Here is a 17,631-nt window from a genome sequence, read left to right as displayed (position 1 = left end):
ATATTTTGGACGTTTTTCTACATTTTCAAATATGTTGATTTCTATTACAACACAGATTACAAAGTGTACAGTGCTCACTTTATATTATTTTTATTACAAATATTTGCACTGTAAAAATGATAAACAAAAGAAATAGTATTTTTCAGTTCACCTCATACAAGAACTGTAGTGCAATCTCTTTATCGTGAAAGTGTAACTTACAAATGTACGTGGGTTTTTTTGTTACATAACTGCACTCAGAATCAAAACAATGTAAAACTTTAGAGCCTTCAAGTCCACTCAGTCCTATTCTTATTCATCCAATCCCTAAGACAAACAAGTTTGTTATATTTACGGGCGATACTGCTGCCTGCTTCTTATTTACAGTGTCACCTGAAAGTGAGAACAGGTATTCACATGGCACTTTTGTAGCCAGCATTGCAAGGCATTTATGTGCAAGATATGCTAACCATTTGTATGCTCCTTCATGCTTCGGACACCATTCCAGAGGACATGCTTCCATGCTGATGATGCTCCTTACAAAAATAATGCGTTAATTAAATTTGTGTCTGAACTCCTTGGGGAGAATTGTATGTCTCCTGTTCTGTTTTACACACATTCTGCCATATATTTCATGTTATAGCAGTCTCGGATGATGACCCAGCACATGTTGTTCATTTTAAGAACACTTTCACTGCAGATCTGACAAAACACAAAGAAGGCACCAATGTGAGGTTTCTAAAAATAGCTACAGCACTTAACCCAATGTTTAAAAATCTGAAGTGCTATCCAAAATCTGAGAGGAATGAGGTGTGGAGCAGGCTTTCGGAAGTCTTTAAAGAGCAACACTCCAATGCGGAAACTACAGAACCCGAACCACCAAAAAAGAAAATCAACCTTCTGCTTGTGGCATCTGACTCAGATGATGAAAATGAATGTGCATCGTTCACACCGCTTTGGATCGTTATCGAGCAGAACCCGTCATCAGCATGGACGCATGTCCTGTGCAATGATGGTTTAAGCATGAAGGGATATGTATCTATAGTGCATCTGGCACATAAATATCTTGTAATAATGGCTACAACAGTGCCATGCGAACGCCTATTCTCACTTTCAGGTGACATTGTAAATAAGAAGCGGGCGACATTATCTCCTGCAAATTGTAACCAAACTTGTTTGTCTGAGCAATTGGCTGAACAAGAAGTAGGACTGAGTGGACTTGTAGTCTCTAAAGTTTTACATTGTTTTATTTTTGAATGCAGTTATTTTTGTACATAATTCTACATTTGTAAGTTCAACTTTCATGATAAAGTGATTGCACTGCAGTACTTGTATTAGGTGAATTGAGAAATACTATTTCTTTTGTTTTTTACAGTGCAAATATTTTAATCAAAAATAAATATAAAGTGAGCACTGTACACTTTGTATTGTGTTGTAATTGAAATAAATATATTTGAAAATGTAGAAAACATCCAAAATATTTAAATGGTATTCTATTATTGTTTAACAGCGTCATTAATCATGAATAATTTTTTTAATCGCTTGACAGCCTTATTATAGACACAATATTTTCGGTCTAGAGATTGTCTTAATCCAAGGAGTCATGTGGTGTTTGATGGTGGAACACTAAGCCTGTTCCATCTAGTTCTCACACTCGCTCGCTCTCTTGGGTTATCCAATACAGCAAATTTCTGCTTTGGTTTGCTGGGTGATAATATTTTAATTTTTGGTAGCATTAGTCCTCCTTCTTGCCAAGGTCTTTGTAGGGTAGCCTGTTTGTTTGACTCTTGGCTTCTTGTGTTCTCAAAAGAATTTGTTCGGCAGGGTTGCCAATCATCAAGATGTTTCCTGGGATGATTATTAGTAGTGTATGGAAGACAAAACTGATTTGAGGTAAGAATCATTTTTACTGATACAATTTTTCCTAGAGGTGAGACTTTGTACTTTGACCAGTTTTCTACATGTGTTCTAACTTAATCAGAGGAGTATAATTAATATTATAGAGAACCTGCCTTTTCTGATATATTCCTAGGTTATTTTAATGAGGTAGTCACCCATTTATATTTATCATTTATGGTTTTTACAAGTTGAGATCACTACCAAAGTCCCAAATTTCAGACTTATCGTAGTTTATTTTTAAACCTGAAACTTTACTAAATTCCAGGTTTTCCTTTTCCAATTCAAGGAGCCTTTTCTGTTTCACTCATATTTCTTCATACTGCCACATTATCCTGTGCATGTGTCTGCTATAATAAACTCTGTACAGTGTGCTTGAATAGACTCCAGCTACTCATATGAGAAACCACAAAGAAGTTAATGTAAAACCCACCATAAAGCCAATTTGAACACCAACCTTGCAACAAAAGGGCCAGGTCCTAAACCAAGCAACACATTATGAAGAAAACTCTAGAGATAATATATTGTTTCTGGAATTTTTTAAATAAAATATATTATATTTTATTTTAGTTTCCACAAAGTGTGTCATTTCAGTTATCCCCTTTCCTTCTTTAGCTTGTACATTAGACAATAAGTCTGACTTTGAGCACTGTTTAAAAATAAAATGGCCTGTTTATAATTTGGTGATTTGTTCTTTTTTTTTTAAACTGTTGCAAACAGGATAAATGTCATGGTGCAGTAAATGAAGTGCATCTGGCTATTTTGGATAATGAATTTAAGCATTTGTTCACTCATATTGCACATGACTACTAAACAAGATTCTCCAAGCATTTCTGTGAAATTATGGCTAGCTTTATGCAACCCTAATTATCCTTGGGGTGAAAGTATGAAATCCATCTTCATTGCTCTAACTCATCTTTCATCTCTTCTGAAAGAAGGCAGCTACTAAAATACGGGTATTTATATTTTTCTTGTAGTATGAGCTTAGAAAAGATCATCATGTTTCTTTCATGATTCCCTCTCTCATGTATTATTTTCCACAGGGTAAAGGCTAGTACTTTATATCTCTGACCCATAACTCAAAAGTTCTGCCGGGATGGGCGTTGCGAGAAGGCAGAGGTGGTGGCAGCAGAAGATCGGGGCCGCTGGGAGCGTGGGTGGTGATGAGATGGCTCGGGTTGGCAGGTGGCCTGAGGGCAGGGGCGGAAGGATGACCACTGTTGCTTGTGGGTCGGAGCTGGCATATAGATACCCAGTGACCGGAGGATGGCCTGGGAATCCTTGAGGGAGTGGAGGGTCTCATCAGTTTTATCACTGAAAAGCTTATGGTTGTCAAAGTGGAGGTCCTCAAGTGTAGTTTGAAGCTTCTTTGGGAACCCGGCGGACTGCAGCCAAGAGTCCCGGCAGAGCACTATCGCAGAAGCCAGGGACCAGGACGCTGTGTTGGCGGCATCGACCACAGCTTGGAAGGCCACCTTGGCAACCAGCTTGCCCTCATCCAGGAAACTTTGAAAGTCCTACTGCTTTGCCGGGGGAAGGAAGGCCTGGAAGTCTGCCAACTTAGTGTATGCCAGGAAGTCGTACTTAGCCAGGTTGGCCTGTTAACTGGTGATGCGGAACTGAAGACCCACAGTGGAATAGACCTTTTGCCCAAGAATGTTGAGTTTCTTCACCACCCAGTCTGTGGGGGGGTAGATTTGAAATGTTGTTGGCAGGCACGCTCCGTAGCCACATGGCCCACCAAGGAGTTAGGTGGAGGGTGTGTGAACAAAAAGTCTGTGCCCTTGGATGGCACAAAGTACTGTTGTTCCGCCCAGTTAGGGGTGGGGGAGCAGGAGGCCAGCATGTGCCAAACAGCCTGTGTGGGTTGGAGGATGGCATTGTGTATGGGCAAGGTGATACGGGAAGGTCCAGGGGGTTGCAGGATGTCCCGGAACTGGTTCTGTGGACCCCGGACATCCTCCACGGGCAGACTGAGGGCTGCCATCATGCGATGAAGCAGGGCCTGGTACTACACATGGTCATCGGGGGAGAGGAAGAGAAGGAGGGAGGGATGAGTGCATCCTGGGCTTCGAAACCAGAGGTGCCAACAGAGCCCATGGTGCCAGGAACGTCCTGAGGGCCCTCGTAGGCAGAGGACGGAACAATGTGGGTCGGGGATGGACGGTGATGCAGGCGCATTTGGAGTATGGGTCCCAAGAAGGCCAGTAAGGCCAAGCACAGGGGTCGCCGAACATCAGTGCTCCCCGTGGGTAAGGGAAACAAGGATAGGCAAATGGGCCATAGGCCGGTGGATAAGGCTGGCTGCTGGGGTCCAGGCTGTAGGATCATGCCAGCGAGAAGGCAAGGTCAAGGTCTGAAGACCAGTCCAAGTCCGAAGATGGGTCCGGCAAAGGCAAGGCCACTGGGACCAGAAGCACAGGATGGGACAATGCCAGGAAGTCCAGGAGCAGGAGAGGTTCCGTGGAAAGGGGATGGAGGCCCGAGAACGGCCGGAGGGTCCAAGCACAGAGGAGAGCCACCAAACGGCAGCATCAGCTCAGCCATTGGCATCAAAGGGGACAGGCATCCCGGAGTGCACGGGGCTGAGTGGGAAAGTCCGGACAGTCGTGGTGGTGTGGACGGTGCCAAAGGTGACAGCAGCGGGCCAGTCACTAGGGCTGAAGGCAATGCTGGCAGAGCGTGGTGCTTGGACATCCAGTCTGCATGAGAGCTCTTTGGAGCAGGAGCATCCGGGTCAACGCGCAACTTCTCACCCAACCTGCATGCGCAGTGAGACTATGCTGCATTTATAGGCGGTCACCATTGGGGACCCGCCCTGGCATCCATGCCTGTGTTTCTTGTGTGCACAGTGGAATTGGGTGATGAGACGGTGGTGCTGGGTGGGAAGGTCCCATGAAAGTGCTCACTGCCAGAGTTGGGCAGCGCTCCAACAGATCTGCTGGTGTCAGATCCGATGGCACACATGAGCACATAGCCTCCTCCATAAGCAACTTGCACAGCTGAAGCTCTCTGTCTTTCCAGATATGGGATGGGAGGAGCGACAGGTGGAACAGTGAGCAGCAACGTGGGCTTCGCCCAGACCATAGAGACAGCGTTGGTGCTCATGGAGGAGGAGTGGGGGCAAGAAGCACAGTATTTAAACCTGGCTTGCTGGGGCAGAGTCCCTGGGCTGAGTAAGTGTCCCAAAGGGAAAGTGCAAAGGGGTGGAGATCTAACTGACTGGCCATCAATGTGATGGACAACAATATACAACTAGAGAAAAAACTATATACGAAAGAAAAAATGTAGAAGAATAGTTCTCTTAGCAAGCTAAGAGCACCAAAGAACAGGGGTTCTGATTCTGGCCATGTGGTAGTAAGAGGGAACTGGAGCGGCGCTGACCTACACAGCCTCTTAAAGCCTCAGACACACCACACAGTCGACACACATGCAGGTCAACGGACACTACTATGAACAGTTATTGTGCATGCGCATCCACATAGGGACCGCATATCTCTAAGAAGAATTGAAGAATACAGATATTTATGTTCACATTTGATGGCTTTATCTACATCATGTAGAATATTTTTGCTCCTTTGCTAGGTTAAACTAGTTTTCACTGAATAATGTTCTGAGTATTAGATGTGGGACATATATTTTGACAAGTAAAGTTAAATCACAGAAATGTAGAACTGGAAGGGACCTTGAAAGGTCATCTAGTCCAGTCCCCTGCCTTCACAGCAGGACCACGTACCATCCCTGACAGATTGTTTTTCCCCAGATCCCTAAATTGCCCCCTCAAGGATTGAACTCTGACAACCCTGGGTTTAGCAGGCCAATGCTCAAACCACTGAGCTATCCTAAGCAAGGCTGTAAGCTAGTGACTTTTAGATACACCGCTACCCTGATAACGCTATCCTCGGGAGCCAAAAAATCTTACTGCGTTATAGGTGAAACCACGTTATATCGAACTTGCTTTGATCCGTCGGAGTGCACAGTCCCGCTCCCCTCACCCCACCCTGGAGCGCTGCTTTACCGCATTATATCCGAATTCGTGTTATATCTGGTCGTGTTATATTGGGGTAGAGGTGTATTATTAATTGAAATGACTGCAGTATGGTACTAGTTCTGCTCCTGGGAAATGTCAAAAAGTAACTTTACAGATTAAAACCTTGTAAATCTCTCCAAAATTATAATGGAGAGCTTTTTATTTGGACAAGGTACCCTGACAACTTGGGCAAGCTTTAAAGAGAAGGGAAATGACTAAAAATGAATTTAGAGTAAAAAATAACTGGGACATAAACTGATAAAAGTGGATTTAATTTCTAATTCAGGTACCATAAACACATTAGTGGAAATGCCCTTTACACCAGGGATTTATTTGAAGTCAAAGAAGATCAACAGCAGTTTATTTGAATAATAAACTATATGGCAAAATTCACTGATTGGATGGAATCCTCACTTTCAAAGTCAATCACAAAAATTCCCTTGACTTCAGTGGGGCCAGGATTTCACTCTATATTTCAATAATTAATGAGTCCATAAAGGCATTGAAAATACAAATGTAAACCAGCAATTTGATCTATTAAACAATAAACACCACTCCATCAGTTTTAAAATGTGATTTAACTAAGCCAGATGCATGTCCTGAAGCAGTGATTCCCAAACTTTTCACTCAGGCAACCCACCAGCTCCATTTTGTATTTTTTTGTGACCCACCCTCAGCTCTGGCCCAGCAACCCTAGTCCTGGTCTGCTGTGGAGTGGGGGGTGGTCGAGCCCACGCTGCACCAGTGGCTCCTGTCCCATGATCCTGAGCCGCACTCTCCATTCCAGGCGTTGTGATCTAGCGCACAGTGTCGCAGCACCATTGGTTTGGCCCAGTTGCCCTGAAGGGGAGAAGTGTAAGTTTGCCTAGGCCAAGACCCAGTGATGGGTTAATCTGGCCCTGGACATGACGACCCATCTAGAATCTTCCCATGAACACACTCGTGGTCGTGATCCACTATTTGGCAAACACTGTCCTAGGCCTAGAGTCATGCCTTTTGCAGGAAGGCTGTTGCATCAAGATCCCTAAGCAACACAGGAGGGAAAAAATGCTTAGATTCCAAATAAGATGTTGGCAACTGTTCATCTTAATTTCCACTAATACATTATAGATTATGAAAGAGAAAATATCCATATAGAAGCTAATTAAACAAATTTGCAAATGATTGGTAAAAACTCCATCTTTAGCACCACCTAGAATCCAGTGTATGATGCTAAAACATCTTCATGTGGAAAATAAAGTTGGTAAGGAGCTAAACATAGCAGATGCCATTAGCAGAGCAGTAAAGAGATCACCTACCAGCTGAAAATAGGTATGAGGCATGTGTCTATTATGGTGCTATTTATAAAATCAGCAGAATTCCACACTGAAACACAAAGAACCGTGTGCAAATTGAAATTAACATTTTTTACAAGGATAGCCCAAAGAAAGAGCACAATTAGACCTCAACCTGAGGCTATTTTGGAAAAAAAAGTACCAGTCATCTAGGTCTAGAAAAATGTAAGCAAGGAACAGCAGATATCCTGTTTGGGACTGAGATAAGAGCTTACATATATTGATTCAGACAAGCACAAACAAAAAAAGCCACAGTCATGAAATCCTAGCTCTATCCTGACTGAGCCTAAGAGAGGATTTATTTGAATTTGACAATCTAATTCCTATTAATTTATCACTACTCTAAATTCATAGAGCTTTCACAACTAACAAGCTCACCAGATAAATGATTACCCATATAAAGTTGGCAAGTGTAAGATTGAGTCAAGTTCCCCATGTTGGACACTGACCAGAGTGCTGTGAAAAGATCCAATTGCTTAATCCCATGTGCTTTTAACTTGCTGGGTTTGGGCAAAGTGCAGGCACCGTTCCTGGCTTTAGGACTCTCTCCCTCGGCATGCACTCCAGGTGTAAACCTCTGTGTCTGACAGTAGGAACTTGACAGTCCAGTTGCCTAGAAACTGAAACTAGTGTCATCTCCCACCTCAAACTTCCCCAGCAGCTCTTGCTCACCTTAGAATCTCACCAAAGTGTGAGCCCTCCTGGTTTACATTTTACCTCCTCTGAGGTATGAGCTAGTGGAGCCAACAGACCCAAAGACTTTTCACAGGATCCTAAAACACCAAACTCTTAGAAGTATAAGAAATACACAGATCTATGCCCCTCATGCATTTCCCTGCCTCAGCTTTCCTTCGCCACCCTGGAGAGTTCTTTTGGCTTGGGCAGAGTACCCCTCTGGGGTGTCCAGAATCCTTCCCTTGAAGCTCATGACTTCTCTTCAGGAACACGGAGCCTTCTCTACCCCAGCTAGCTTTCTCTATCCTTGGTTGGCCCCACCATTAAACTGGATCTCCTGACCCCCATGTCCCCCACTGTCTCTTCTTCTCGCTGGCCTCAAACTTCCTCCAAAGCCTTCCAAAATTCCTTCGGTGAGTCCTTTTTAACTCCCTGTTTTATCACCTTTTTCCTGTTGGGAATTTTCCACTCTCTCCACTTACCCCTCCCTCCAGACAGGCTTCACTCAGCCTCCTTCATGTACCCATTGTTCAGTCCAGAGCCCAGTCATTAAAGTTAATAACTCTCCATTGGACCTGGTTTGGGATAGACATTCTATGGCTCTGTCAGCAAATGGGGGATTCAACATCCACACAGATGATACAATTTTCATAATTTTCATAATATGAGCTTCATACCATCAACCAGAATTCATAAGTTGTACAAGCAGATTCCCCAAAATGTCACAGCCGGGCATGGAATACATGACCATGGATGCTTGTTTTCAAGAATTTGTGAAGGCCTCCTCATCTGAACTCACAACCTCTTGCCAAAATAGCCACAGAACAACACATTGCCTACAAGCTATTCAGAGAGAGAAAAATCTTTTAATGAAACATGATGGATACACATCGGTCCCTGAAAGTCCACCAAGAGGATTATTTCCCCCAGAACCTATGTAAATGGTCAGACACACAATAACCTCACTTCTGACAGAAGTTCAGTTACTCAAGCCCTGAGCAAGTACAAGATGTACAACTACAACTGGAGGAAAGAGAATTAAACAAACTGTACTTTGACATAAATACAACACCACTGTCCAGCCTGATAGCTGGGCAGCTAGTCCATTTGAGAATGGACAGTTACAGCTGGAAGTCAGCTAGTGTTGTTACATCCACACAGATATTGAGAAAATGGACAGCCAGAGATACTTGAGATTTACTTGAAATACCTGAGACAGCCCAGCTACCCATGAACACATGGGGGGAAACTAGTGACAGCTTGATTCCTTAAGGAACAGATGAGTGTACACAAGGACCTCTGTTCATTCTGGTGGAGTCACTACAGACAGAGTCACTGTCAAGATCCCCAGGTGCAGAGATTTCACAGATACGCATATAAGCAAAACAGTACAGTTCTAAGTAGAACTGCAACATAAGTAGCCTGGAGTGTGCCATGTTATTAGTCGCCATGTCCTGAGAAAACCAATCCAATACTGACAGGACGGAAACAAGCTATAACTGAATTATTAAGCAATTTTGAAAAATATGTCAAAATGTATTAAACATGATGAATCTGAAACAGTTCTGTTATTTTAAAGTTCAAAGTATTGTCATGGGGAAGTAAATTAGCTAAAAGGGATAGGGTAAACATAGGTATCACATTATTAGTATGGCAGTAGTTATGCTAATGAGATGATGTAATATTAATAAGTGCAGGACGATGCTAATAGTTGTGTTAATTCTGTGAACATGCCCACTGTGGACTAGATGTTTCCGGTCTGAGCTGTGTATTTCAATACAGTGCTTTGCCTTCTCCTCTGAAACACCTGATTGCTTACTAACCTTTACTCTAAGCAGTACTAGGTCAGTACCCAGTACCCCGCTATACCGCCGCATGCTTCAAGAAGTAGCTCTGGTGATTCAGTAGGTGACACTTTCCTTCTGAGTTGGTAATGAATCAATGCCCCAGTATGATGTTAGGGAAAAAATCTGCTCCTGGAGACGCTATCTTTTCAGTAAGACACCAAACCTAAGTCATGACCGCTTGCAGTTATTAAAGAACCCACTGCATTCTTCATAAAGGAAAGAGTATTCCCTCTGGTGTCATAGCCAAATTCCAAATTTAACAAATTGCATTGAGATATGTCCTCATATTTTCTACTGGCTAACATATTCTTCTTCACTTCCTCTCCTAAAAGACTGTATAATGCAGCTGCAATGTTCTACCTCAGAGGTGGCTACGTAACAGAGGTGGATGAAATGATCCTTGTGTAAAGTTTGAATTGCAATTTAAAACTGCAAATGCTCCAAGATCCTCTGGGATGAATGGTACTAATAAATCTAGGAGTGCTGCTTATTACCTATGCTGCTACAAGCCAAAATGCTGAGCTGCAGTATCAATTTGGTACCCATTCTGCATTTGTGTACACAAAGCTTTACCGGATAATGTATAAGCTTGCCGTGTTGAATGCAGCTTTCTTTTTTAGCTTTTCAGCTGAAATTTGATCACATCTCCTGGAAGTACCTTGTAAGAGGTGAGGATGAAGAGGCTGGTGTGCTGTAAGCACTGCTGTCATCTCATCATGGTCAGAAGGATGTATATACTCATAAATGCTATTGCCAGTAAGCTCCACCTGTCAAGAGACATATAAAACATTAGGCAGTACAAACGGCCTTTCTTTTAATAATATAAAGCATTCTTCAGTGACCTACGTATACTACATCTGTATACTGTGCATACAGTCCATTACCCTTACAACGTGTGGTTTTTACTGGACCAAAACCATGTACCAAATTATACCTATTAAACTGAATCATTTCTTTTTCAGTGGTAACTAACACTTTGGAAGCTTTTGTGGGAATTTCTGGTGCTATTCTGCACACAGGGGAGTTGCTAGTGGAAAAGCTGGCAAGTGACGAGATGATAGAGGAGCTACAGAAGTGTTAGCTTCCCACAAAGAGGGGGAAAAAAATCTCCACAAGCTGCATAAACTTTTCTCACAGACAACATACACTAAAAGTTTTACATGTTCCCAGAAACCATCATTTAGGTTCTGTCTGTATTTGAAATTTAACAGCCAAGCCAGCAAATTGATACATTTCCTGTTACTTTTTTTTCTGTAAATGCCCTCCAAAAATACAATCCAAATTCTTATTAGGACCAAGTCTAGTGCCCATTTAATTCAGTGGAGCTATTCCCACTTATATCAGTGAACATTGGATCCAGCATCTCCTGCTTCAAATAAATGTGCAGAATAAAAAAAAAAAAAAAGACCAGCTCAGCAAGAGTTTTATTTGTCCTTAATTTCCTCAATATAGCATATTCCTATTTCTCACTTGCTCTGAACCTCTGTTCACACATGGATGTGTTTCTGTCATAGTATTTGTCCCTTTCTATATATGATGTACATAATAAATATAGTGTAGAGGCTGGGAGCACCATTACAGCTGGCATGTGCTGTATGTCCTTTTTGCTAACTTTATTTGGCACATGTAAAAACGCCTCAACAAAAAGTCTCCAGATAGATGCAGTAATGGATTTAAGTAGAGAACCAATACTTTGAGCTTGTGTTTTAAATTAGTGTCAGGCTACCCAATTGTTCATTGTGGCCTGATGTGCATTGGGCCCCAAAGATCAGAGACAGCTGAGAGGTGAAGTAATTTAACCTATTCTTCTGGGCCAATCCTACTGATTTGCTAAGATGTGTGAGTTGCCTTTTCTTTAGAATAAATGAAGTTGTCTAGCCCACAAAGCAATCTTTTCCCGAAAATGTCTCTCATAGTTCCGTTTTCTGCATTATTCATGGAATGTCTCTTCCCAGCACTATACAAACTAATTCTTTCTAGCCATCTATTTCCCACTGTTCCCTTCCATCTCTCCCTCCCCTACCCACCCCCACTTCCAAAAAAACAAAAACCCTGGTACACATTCAATATTCCAACCAGATATTAGCACATTTCTTTAAACAGACAGTTTTCAGTTGCAGAAGGAAAACAAGAGATACCAAATTAACAATGTTAGTTCACATAAATCATTGCCCCTATGAGAAAATATTTGGGATCATTCCTTTTCAGGATTACAACAGGTGGGAACATCAACACCAGCTCAGTATATTTTGGCTTTAGTGGCTGGTGAAGGATTGGAAGTACACAAGGATGAATCTTTTTGCAACTTGTGATTTTTTTTTCACTCTTTGTAAAAGAAATTAAACATTATTTTATCAATCTGCAAAAGTAGCAGATTGATCCATAGTATGTCTATGATTATAGACAGACTATGATTTTCACAAAAGCTCTAATACAATGTTTTTAGAGCACTGTGATTTGCATTTCTCTAAGCTGTCAAGGAAACAGAACAAGCAAAAAATCTTACTGGAGAAAGACTGAGTTTGGATGAATGTTCAAACCGAAATGAGGGGTCTATGGACTTTCCTGTCCCTCTGAGTTTAACCCTCTGTCTGGAACCATCCCCTCTTAAAATAGCTTTTATCCTTAGCTCATAAGGATATTTCTGAAGAGCAGGCTTTTTGCCTTTGAAATGAATCAGACTGTACCAAATGGAATGTAGTTATAAAAAATGTTCATAGGAAGGATACCCTCAGATCTCTTTTATTCCGTCCCCTGTACAAAGGCATTCTTTCCTCCACCTGCCCTGCAAAGCTAATTACAAACACTAATTAGGTTAATCCAAAAGACTTGCATATTTAATTGATCATAATCCTCACATGGGGACCAATCCTGCAAAACCTAATTCACGTGAGTAGCCCTTGCTTTTGCAAGTAATCCTGTTGATTTAAATGGGACTACTCACCCAAGCAAGGACTAGTCACAGAAGGATTCTCAGAATTGGGCCCATGGTCACAATTTTACCTACACTGAGCTTCAGATCACATGGCTTATTTCTCAAAGTTAACACAGCTCGCTTTCTTGAATATAGATATAGGGATAAATTCTATTCTGTTATGCATGTGTAACCCCAATGAAATCAATGCAGTGCCACATATCTAAGTGACAGCAAAATTTGATCTGTTGATTGTTAAATAAATCTGAGAAACCCAAAACCATCTTCAAAAATCTGGGGCTACATAATAGTCAAATAACCAAAATGTTTGTACATAATTTTTGAACTGACAACTGTCTCCTGTTATGCATATTTTATATGTGCTTTTTAAACATGCAATAAAATACTAACAACTTAAAAAATAAATTATATGGTTGAATCCATAAAACTTCTACAGTCTCACGCATCAGGCTTATTAAACCAGATCCTGGATGAAGCATTTTAATATTTGTAAATACCTACTTATTACCAGTTGCATTTGTTTCCTACTAAGAGCTTTTTTATATGTAACTCCGCTGTATATTTTCTTTCTGCCAAGAAATGATTCATAATAAACAGAGGACTAAATAAATGGATACTGGAAGAACATAATTATATATTTTGCCATTAGTATACTTACTGGATGAAAGTAAAACAAACTTTAGCAAGTTCAGATGTTTTTGGTTAAATATTTCAAGATTTATCAAAAATTAAATATAAGTTTTGCTCTTGTGGAATCAGAAAATGGTTGGAGTGCCAGCCCAGACTTTCAAAACTGCAAAATCTATTTTTCACAATAATTTTCTTTGCTTCTGTTTAAAAAGGGTTTTCCCTGCAGTCTATAAGTCACGTAAGTAGTAATGTGTATATCTGTGTGCATGTGCACATATACAAGTTGCACTTAAACTGTACAGCCCACAACATACCATCAATTTTTCAGCTTAAGTCCTCGCAGAATTCACTAAAGGATTCTGCTAAAGAATTGATAGCACAGTATGGCGCTGTCTCTTAGATGTGCTCATAAGTGCATGGCTATGCAATGTGTATTTACAGAACTTTCCTCTTCAAAATGTTAACCTATGAATAAAAGAATCATGAAGTAAAATGATCATATGAACTTAAATGGTAATGGGTGATGCATTGTGCCAGCAGTTTTTAAGAAAAGCCTCATTGGGGAATTTGCCCCCTTTATTATTCACGGAGTAAGGACACATAGGGTCAGATCCTCAGCTAGCGTAAATCAATATAGATCCGCTGACTTTAATAGAGCTATGCTGATTTAAACCAGATGAGTGTCTGGTCCTCAGTATTTACTATTCTTGCTGTTGCAAAAACTGACATGGAGTAAGATAGGACTTTTAAAAATTGTTGCTTCTGATACTTGTGTGTAAATTGTGTCTAAAAAACACTGAATTAGTGGGAAAAATACAAGTTAAGAAAATATCTTTAATGTTGCTTATACATTTGTAAACATAGTTAAATGTGTTGACTACCAAAAGCTTAATCAGAAGGGGTAAGTGACTCGCTGTTCTTTCTGCTGAAGCTATAATCAGGATTAATTGAAGTTACAGATTAATACAGCAGATCTCCAAGGATATCTTGTAAATGTTTTTTTTAATGTATTTTTTTATTTATCATAATTACCTGTTTCAACAAATTGCACTAACTGAAAATTGACTTGTAATCTAGTTTCATAGTGGAAATGGTTCATAAAAAAGGCCTTTTTATAAACATTCCAAAAGATTATCTAAAATCATCATCATCACTTGGAGCGCCAGCCAAGACAAGCTGAGCCCAAACTCAGATATAAGAGCTCTTGTTGAAAATATAGTGTAGGATTATGACTTGGTGAGAGAAATTTGAAGAATTTGCTGCTATGGACCAATTCTGCTCTTATTGATGTCAATGGCAAAACTCCCAGAGACTTCAAGGGAAGCAGGAACAAGACCTCATTTAGCAAAGGATTTTTTAAAAATAAAATGCTTATAGGACCATCCTAGGATTACACTGTTTAAAAGTAAGCTGTTCCTTGAAAAATCAAGAATGGAGAGATGGTGGAAGGAGATTCCACAATACGGCAAATTACTGCTGACAAGAAGATGGTTTTGTGTTTTTCTTTTAAAGAGAATAAAAGAATGTGATGTATCATTCGGTATCCAATCCAGTGACTTTATTTTACAATCGATAGACAAACAGACAGAAAGATTGCATACTGTGAAATTGTTGGGGCTGGCTACTAAACCTAAAGTGGTGTTTTTTAAAGCAATCATAGTTTTCTACTCCCGAAAAACTGCCTCTAAGTCAGGGGTTCCCAAACTTGGTTTGCGGCTTGATCAGGGCAAGCCCCTGGCAGGCCGCAAGACACTTTGTTTGCCTGAGCGTCCGCAGGTACAGACACTCCCAGCTCCCAGGGGCTGTGGTTCGCCGTTCCTGGCCAATGGGAGCTTCAGAAAGCGGCGCAGGCCGGGCCACCACTTCCCACAGCTCCCATTGGCCGGGAACAGCGAACCGCGGCCACTGGGAGCTACGAGCGGCCGTACCTGCGGACACTCAGGTGAACAAGCCGTGAACCAAGTTTGGGAACCCCTGCTCTAAGTTCACATCTTCACATTCTCTTTGCTCTACAGCTTTCCTGAGAGTTCAAGGCAATAGCCCACTTCTTACTACTGCAGGATATTCAAGAATTTTCTGGTTAATCTTGCTTCAGTAAACTTTATGGGCCAAATGCACCAGTCCTTCCTCAGGAAAAACTCCCATGGATTTCAGTGAGAGTGCATAAAGATGTACTTAAGGACAGGGGTGAAATTCTGTGCATAAGGCCAGCATATGTCCAATTTAAAGGCTTTAAATGACACGGAAATGGTGCATAGGCCTCATGGTGATCCCCTGCACAAGGGTGAACTTCAATACAGTTTCTTTGAATCTGGCATATTCAACTTATTTTATTCTCCGAATGATTCTGTAGTTTTTTTATTTCACTGGGATTTATATATTATTCTACAGCAATGGGTGTTCCACCCACCATCGCTGAAATTTTTCTTCATTCTCTTGACAAACACAAGAGAATGAAGAAACACTTCAGCGATGGTGGGTGGAACACCCATTGCTGTAGAATAATTTTTCTGTGTAAGTGGATCAATTTCAAGAGCTATGGTTATGATAGATCTTTTTAATAGGTAGGTGGATAAAGAGGCTTTGAGTAAGGGCTCTAAATGCAAAGTGGAAAATATAGCCTCTTACTTGGAAAGTATTTCAGGACAAGGCAATATTTAAAGATATTTAAAGGTGCACTTAAATTTATGAAACAACAAATATATGCAACTGCAGACTTGATAAACTAAATTAAAAATTCTCCTTGTATATATTTTAAAAGTTGGTAGAAAAAGTAAGTGTCCACACTGAACCCTGAGTAGTGTCAAAATCTGAAAATTACTTTTCTAACAGAGATTACAAAAAAATAGTCTGAGGTTTCTTTCTTGTTTATCAGGAATGTTTTCAGAATATGATATGTAATATTTGCTTTTTCATGCTTTCTAGAGTTGTTTTTCTAATTGCATAAACAATTATAAAAATACACCCAAATAGTCTTCAATTCCTTTCAACATTAATCTCCATTATGACTTAAAATGCACATTTTAATCTCTACCACATAACTCCTGCAGTCTTGGGATAGTTTTCCTATATCTCCTTCTCTCATTGACTCTTCAGATCTCATTTGCAAACACATCATACCTCCCTTACCTTTATCTCTTCATTTCTCTCTCTCTCTGCTATTAATCATTTATCTGTTTTATCAATTCTGCAAAGCATTTGGGATTCAGCTGCTATGGAAGACACTTTACAAAAAGTTGTGTTCTTTGTGAGGCTAATGCAGAGCCCAGTGAATCAATGAGCACCTTTCCAATGGACTTCAGTGAGCTTTGGATCAGGTATTATGTCTCCAAATTTGTAGAAGATATTTTCAAACAAACTCATGGAACCACACATCTTACAATATATACACTTCTAATTCTATTTGCTGTTGTACTTACTCTGAAAAGGTAAAAATTTAGAAGTGTCCTAAAAACAAACAAACAAAAACCTTCTACTTCTTGTGCAAAACAGTAGTAAACTGAGATTTACAAGTTCTATCACAAGTATATAAAACACTTTACTGAAAAGATCATTGAGCTGTAAAAATTCAGGAAAAATGACCCTGAATTCCATGTAAAAACTCAAATCTGCCCTCTGCCCACCTTCTCCCCTCCCCCAAAAAAGTACATTTCCAGTAAGACATGTTCCACATCAGATTTTCTCTCTCATAGATTCATAGACTATAAGGCCAGAAGGGGCCATCATGATCATCTAGTTTGACCACCTGCTCACGGCAGGCCACAGAGCCACACCCACACACTCCTGTAGTAGCCTTTATATTTTAGCAATTCTCAGTGTCACATGCAATACAAAACGTATGCACTGGAAATCTTCACTTTTTTTTTCTGAGATGTATGGCATTACCATGCAGGCAGTAGCTTTGAGTTCCAGGCTCAAGCTCAGAAACTACCTCCAGTTTGCAAAAACATTTATCAATCAACCTTATTAAAGGTAATAGGAAGTAAAATTTAATCAACAAGAAAAGATACAAGGTGAGATAATCACATTGCCGCTCTAAGCAAATGGCTTTACTTAAATAAAAGAAAATTTAAGATCAGAACAAAATTGAAGCTTAAGACCTCACTGCAAAAAACAAAACCTAATACATTGACCAAGATATTACCATAGTACATCAGTATTTAACAGATGGGCAGAAAGTTACTCCTACCTGGGATAAACCGAGATGAACAGATGCGGTTTCAGAGATATACATTATTTTGCCATCAGATGCTACCACAAAAACAAATCCATCCAATGTCTGCAATAAAGAAATATTTTGGATAA

At 40.5% G+C, this 17,631-nt stretch overlaps 1 protein-coding gene across 3 annotated transcripts in view; it reads right to left on the bottom strand.

Annotated features, from left to right (window-relative positions):
• Window positions 1-17,631, bottom strand: part of SIM2 (SIM bHLH transcription factor 2) — a 72,695-nt gene that overhangs the window by 36,490 nt on the left and 18,574 nt on the right. For all 3 annotated transcript variants that reach the window (XM_042855817.2, XM_065590343.1, XM_065590340.1), the window contains exons 3-4: window positions 17,516-17,605; window positions 10,420-10,528 (exon numbers count right to left, since the gene is read on the bottom strand). In XM_042855817.2, coding sequence (XP_042711751.2) covers window positions 10,420-10,528; window positions 17,516-17,605 — 199 coding nt within the window. The remainder of the gene's footprint in view (window positions 1-10,419; window positions 10,529-17,515; window positions 17,606-17,631) is intronic.

Source organism: Chrysemys picta, chromosome 1, assembly GCF_011386835.1.
Source record: "Chrysemys picta bellii isolate R12L10 chromosome 1, ASM1138683v2, whole genome shotgun sequence".
NCBI lineage: Eukaryota > Metazoa > Chordata > Testudines > Emydidae > Chrysemys > Chrysemys picta.
The sequence above is the reverse complement of the archived record's forward strand: the minus strand, read 5'-3'. Positions and strand labels throughout refer to the sequence as shown.